Source organism: Trichogramma pretiosum, unplaced genomic scaffold, assembly GCF_000599845.2.
Source record: "Trichogramma pretiosum strain Unisexual culture from Peru unplaced genomic scaffold, Tpre_2.0 scaffold49, whole genome shotgun sequence".
NCBI classification, from domain to species: Eukaryota; Metazoa; Arthropoda; class Insecta; order Hymenoptera; family Trichogrammatidae; genus Trichogramma; species Trichogramma pretiosum.
Window position 1 is genome coordinate 421879 of NW_019640811.1, and position 6516 is coordinate 428394.

At 38.3% G+C, this 6516-nt stretch overlaps 1 protein-coding gene across 1 annotated transcript; it reads left to right on the forward strand.

Moving 5' to 3' along the window:
• Positions 1-622: 622 nt before the first annotated feature.
• On the forward strand, positions 623-1624 carry LOC111694181. The gene is made up of 2 exons (XM_023461269.1): positions 623-720; positions 786-1624. The coding sequence occupies exon 2, from the start codon at positions 819-821 to the stop codon at positions 1266-1268; it is 450 nt and encodes a 149-aa protein (XP_023317037.1). The 5' UTR covers positions 623-720; positions 786-818; the 3' UTR covers positions 1269-1624.
• Positions 1625-6516: the final 4892 nt, after the last annotated feature.

A 6516-nucleotide genomic window follows, 5' to 3' on the forward strand; every position in this document is an offset into this window, starting at 1 on the left:
AAACAAAGTAATGAAACAAATGAATTTTTACGTGCATGTAATATTAAATCGAATAAAATAAGTGATTATCTTGTTATAAAATGCTGTTACCTGAAGTTAATTATGCAGTTTTGATAGGTCATTAACAAAACCAAGTAAATAAGTTTCTGCTTTGAATTTTTGAGGAACGACTAAGACACTGTTCATTTATTTCATGTACGAGAAAACGGACCCACAGCGATCTTAGAGTCATATTGACCAATCACATGAACATAAAATTAACCCAAAAAAAGCTCAGCGATTTTATTGCTGCATTATATTTACGATTCACAAAGAAAATATCAAGTTAGTGATGACGATTGGCCAAATAAATATTTTTTCTGCCAACATGGAAAAGTTTGTACCCCAGAAATATTCCACAATATCTAATAGATTTTTTAGCGAGCCTTGAAATCTATCGACGTACTTAATCATATAGTTGGAAACGTTCCGCTATTATTTAATGCAACTACAATTAAGATCAAATATTAACGCGTTCATTAATTTTAGCTCGATCAGAAATTTATAATCGATCTCTCATTTAATTAACCTAGCACAGTGATCGAATAGTTACTCAGTTCGTATACAAAACAGCTTCATCAACAATAACAAGTATCTTTAATTGAGAAGACACTAGACGTTCATTTGACCATGTGTCAAATTTAGTTAGCTACCGACCCACAAATATCAAACAACGAAAAAGTAATACCATCGTATATTACGACTCGACATTTTCGAGTTTACTAATTTTAATCTGCGTATCGCAGATCGACGAGTAGGTGCGTGCGACAAGCTCAGCGATGTATTACAGTCAGATCGGCTCATTGGGTGCAGCTCAAGTGGTACCCGAGGGACGCGAGCTCACACCGTCGCCGGAGCCAGACAAACGAAACCCATTGATGTTCCTAACCCAACCGACGACCCCATCGACGATCGACGGCGATTTATCGGTTATCTCGACGCAGCTGAAGATCGCCCAGCTGCTGCGCGTGTGGAACTTGAGCTTCAGCGGTGACGAGAACGAGGACCAGACCAAAGAGTTCATTCTGCGGCTGGGGGAATTTTTCTCCAGCATCAGGAGCGAGATCAGCGAGAGGCAAGTATTTTACGCGCTGCCGATCGTCTTCACCAAATCGGCTCTCGAGTGGTACGTGCGCTGGAAAACCAGGTTACATACTTGGAGCCAATTCCAGGACTTGTTTCGGGCGTACTTCATCGAGGGATTGCGGCTAATGAATGGGCATGAATAGACGAAGTCAACTTACAACGATCCAAGAAACAAAAAGATGATAATCACAATCATCGATTGTAAAATCGTAAGGTTGAATAGTGAAACAAATAATTTCTTTTTTGATACTTTCTTTAAAATTTTGATCAAATTATTGAATAAAACAAAGCAATTATGAATTTGACGAAGAGATCTTCGATTGTAAATGCCGAGAGCGATGTATTTTATAAGTATAACTAACGAACTTGTTCTTAGATAATTTTATCTATTGATTTTACAAATTGAACTAGTTGAATGAAACAAAGTAATGAAATAAATGAATTTTTACCTGCATGTAATATTAAATTGAATAAAAAAAGTGATTATCTTGTTATAAAATACTGTTACTTAAAGTTATTTCTGTATTTTTGATAAGTCCACAACCAAGTCAATACACTGCTACTTTCAGTTTTCGAGGAACGACCAAAGCATCGTTGATATATTAGATGCTATGATAAGAACAATAACCAAAAAAAAGTTCTTACCATTTGATCACTGTACTATCGACAATGAAGCCAAAAACCAGAAAATCACCTACAAAACGAAGTGCTTGCGTCACACGCTATCGTTTGTGCGTTTAAGAGACTCTTAATCTTTCACATACTCGACTCTTCGTCTTTTCTTTTTACTTTATACATGACCGATTTTCTGTGAAGTCGGATGACACAATAAATTTTTTTTTAGATAACATGAAAAACTTGTTTACGATAGCAGAAATATCGTTAAAATTTTGGGACAGTCTATCGCCCTTTTTCAGAGGCCGAAAGTCTACATTTTTCCGAGGTTCAATATTATCGTAAGTATTTAAAAAATTCCTTGCTCAATGTAGAGAGGCGTACACGAAAAAATGACCACGAGAGCTTTTTTGTTGAAAATTTTCCAAATTGTTAGAAAAAACATACTTGGAAGAGATTTGAGCAAGCCAAAGGTTTATTTCAATTGAAATAAATAAAAAAATCACAAATAAATCGAGTTCAATATGGACTTTCATTTCTAGAAAAATTCACAGAGCTTCCTCAGGGTGTCAGCTATTAATTTATCAAAATGTTGTTATTGGCCTTCAAATCGTACGACGTAAAAAAATCCGAGTATATTGAAAAAATTTCTATTTTTTATTATTGATTAGTTGAATGATTAGTTGATTGATTGAAGGATTAGTTGCATCATTGACCTATTTACTCATTGCATTTCTTAGACCATTGCAGTATTTTATCAATATTTTAATATTAATATTTTAATATTAATAAAATATTAATTGTAACGCGATGATTAATCTTATTTGGATCATCCAGCTTTGTATACAAACGATTGATTTTACAATAACAAGTAATTTTGATTGAGAATAAACTATACGTTGAACTATGTCTCGTGATTCGTTAATTTTGTCAATGTGTTCAATTTAGTTGGTTCCTGACAGGCAGACATCGAACAACGAGAAAGCGATACCATCGTTTATTTCATCTACAGTGGAATAAAGCCTGAATCAATAACGTTCCACAATGTCTTTGCAGTATAAGAGTCAGGCAAATGTACATGTACTAACGTGGAGATCCGATATTACAACGCAGCTGAAGATCGCCAAGCTGCTGCGTCTGTGGAACTTGAGCTTCAGCGGTGACGAGAACGAGGACGAGACCAACGAGTTTCTTATGCAACTGAGGGCATTTTTCATCAGCGTCAGTCCTGAAACGAACGTGAGGGACATATTTTTCACGCTGCCGATGATTTTCCAGAAGGCGGCTCTGAAGTGGTATGTGTCCCAAACATACGCATTCGATTCGTGGATTGCCTTTAAAGATGCATTTGAAGGGCGCTTTGTTTTTAAACTGTATGATTATTAAATTTTGAAACGTTTAAATTATTAAATAAGATAAAACAATGAATTATGCGATTAAATTGAACAAATAAAGTGATTAATTTTTCTCAAAATGCATGGTAATCAAACTTATTTCTGAAATTTCGATAAATCATTGGCAAAATCAAATCTGCTGTACTTTTTCACCTCTCAATTTCAAATTAGAACGCCACAACAATAAAATCAACCAAATAAAAAAGATATTCGATCGCTCTGTTGAACCTATCGTAATCTCGATACACAAAAACATCAACGAATACGAAAACAAGGAAATTACCCACGTACGAACCGTCGTACGCAAGTACGTGGGCATATACAAGAGGCTCACGCTCATATCTTACGCGCTCGACTCGTTCGTTTCGCTACAATACATAGGATGCGCCGCCGCAAGCTCGCAAACCACTAAAAGGAGGGAATCAGCTGCAGGGGACTGGCGAGGGCGCTAGGTCACCCGCGGGAACTCGAGTCCAAAATCGTAATTCCTTCATTAGCTGCGTCACGAGCTTCATAACTCGAGGTCGCCGCAAGCTCGACGCGAGCGGCATCGAAGCTTCTAAAGTATCGAATTGGTGATACGAACGTATTTTTCTTCTCGTGTGTGCGACGATGCTACACAAGGTATATATGAGTTTAAAGCTCTCTCGCGGTCAAACTAAAGCCACTAATTCCAATAACAGATTCAGCTGGATGACTGCAGCAGAGACGATAGGAGCTATGCTGTACTCGCGAGTCTGCTACATTAATTCTTACCGTCCGCAGTGTGCGCCAGACTGGACACTACTTCTGCTGCTGTTTTGGCCTCGAGTTATATACATGCAAAACTCTTGCTCGAGACTCACCTTCATACAGCAACTCTCCAGGATGAGTCTTCGCTCATGTACATGCGGAGTTGAACGTTATGCCATTGATGCTGCACTGCTGTTTTTGATAAGGATATTAATAAAGTTGCGCGAGAGACGCCGTGGCACTACGTATACATACGCGTACATACGTTCAGCCAGGTGTATAGTATATAGTACGGTGTGCGCAGCCCACAGGGGGTTTGCGAGGCGCTAATGCGAACTTTCGCCATAGGCAGCCTGCACGCGCGCAGGCATATAAATATGGATTCGCGGATTTATTAATTAAAAGTTGGCCCGAGCGAACTGCCGTCGCAACGTGCGAACGCAAGCAGTATAGCGTATGCATCGTGCGCGCGTGTGTGGTTCCATGCTCCTTCTGTACAGTCAATGACCGTAATCAAGAGGCCAACGCGAAACGATGAATAATGCCGACTCGAGCTTGCGAGTTGCCTGCTGCATGTACGAGCGATTCTCGTGTAATTTTAAAATTCGGAGGACCTGCGATCAGGGTCAGCCAATTTGAATGGCACAATTGTAAAACTTATGAGGACTCTTCGTTGTATCTTTGAAAGGCTTACGAATTTTTTAATCGCTAGATTTCAAAACAAAGAATTTAAAGAAGAAGGTACCGTTGAAAGTTAAGATTACTCTCTTGGCAAATTTCTTACTGCAAGAAAAAAGACATTTGTAGATAATATTGAAAAATGTTATTGTTAAGAAGGTTTGAAATTTGCATGGTACTCATGCGAAAAAATGCTACTCACTTTTTTCGTAGCTATTGCTGTATATAAATTAAAATATTTTTCGTTGGTCTAAATATAATTTGTTCTTTAAAGTATTGTTGTTGCAGTGATTTTTCAACCCTCCACTTTCCACCAATCAGTTGAACCTTTCCCCAAGTACTTACTCTTTAGTAGTATACGTGTTAAAAAATGCTAACCTCAAAGCAATAGTTATTCATTAACATTGCCGAAATAACTCCAACAACTGATTCCAGTATTATATATAATTAATTAGCAGCATCGATGATTGATAAAAAAAGATTTCGATCAACTGTACGTTCCGCAACTACATCCCCGTATAACCACCGCGCATAAATTAGCTGGCTATAAAGAACTCGTGTGTAACTAACAACTATGCAAAGAGTCATTTCTTCGTTAAAATGCAATCGAGTTTTTGTATCTGCAAAAACAATAGCTCCCTCTCCTAATGCCTAGCCTCAACACAGTCACCACGCATGTACGAGTCTTATCAAACGTCCTTTTCGCGGCAATAACTTCTTATCTTAAAAATTCACAAAATTTTTTCATATGTTGAATTTATGCCACATAAGCTACCATTACCTGTTAAATTTTTTATCAATAATTATTTTAAAGCTTTTTTTAAAAAATCATACGAAAATTATTCACACACACACAATAACAACTTATACATCCATCATGGGTAAATCGATTTCGCAACGATGAAATTCGTATTGCCAAGCACGACTTACCCGAGCACTCGAGTCTCCTTATATTCCGCTTGCGAGGACTGCGAAAAGCGTATGAAAATAGAGCCTCGCGCAGTTTGCTAAAGTCTATATACACGTATGTTACATACATACAGGCGGAGAAGAAATCGGCTCGCAGAATCGCATTACGCCCCCACAGGAGCGACTACGCACGGATAGTACCGGGCGCGGCTATATATGCTACACGCTGCGCTCTCGCGCACAAGCTATATACTATGTACGGCAAAGCGGCAATGAGACGAAGAGGAAGAAAAAGAAAGAAGCGAGGCAGGAAAAAGATCGACGAACGCAATCTCGGGCACACGTACTAGTATGTACTCGTGCCGCGATCGTATTCCCCAAACTATCTTGAATCTATAAGACGTGCTAACGATTCTATTCGTGCGCCACGTTCTGCCGGCGTTATATTGGCCGTAGACGAGGGCCAAAAAGGTTCCAGTCATTGCGCTCGATAACAATTATGCTCGTGTAGTGTAATGATCATCGCTCGACTTCCCCCGGATGCCTCTCGTTTACAACAGTTTTACCGCATTCGTGCAGGAGTGGAGGCCTGATCTTCGTCCTATTCCTGTTGCACTGCAACACGGCCGACATGAATGCTGATCCGTGCACGCGCGACTCCGTTGTTCGGCTGTCATGTGTCACCATACAGTCGGTATTCATATATGACAGGCTTAATGTTTTTTCCAACTCAAAATGATAAAACCTTTGTTTTAATGAAACAGTAAATAAGTATAATTAGTTTAATCGTTACTAAATTTGTATAAGTTAAGCTTTCACTTGCTCAAGATTTAAACTAAATTATTAATATTTATGAATGCTCACTTTTTGATATGAACTGTATAATATGAAAACTTGAAAGAAATAGTAATAATATAACGTCATTTTAATTTTGTTTCATTCATACTTTAAAGTGGGAATCACATCCTTATCACTGTGAAGTTATCACGAAAACAACAAAAACTCTCATTAGCACTATGTGATTTTGCTCAGTTGCTCGACAATTCTGACTGATACACTACGG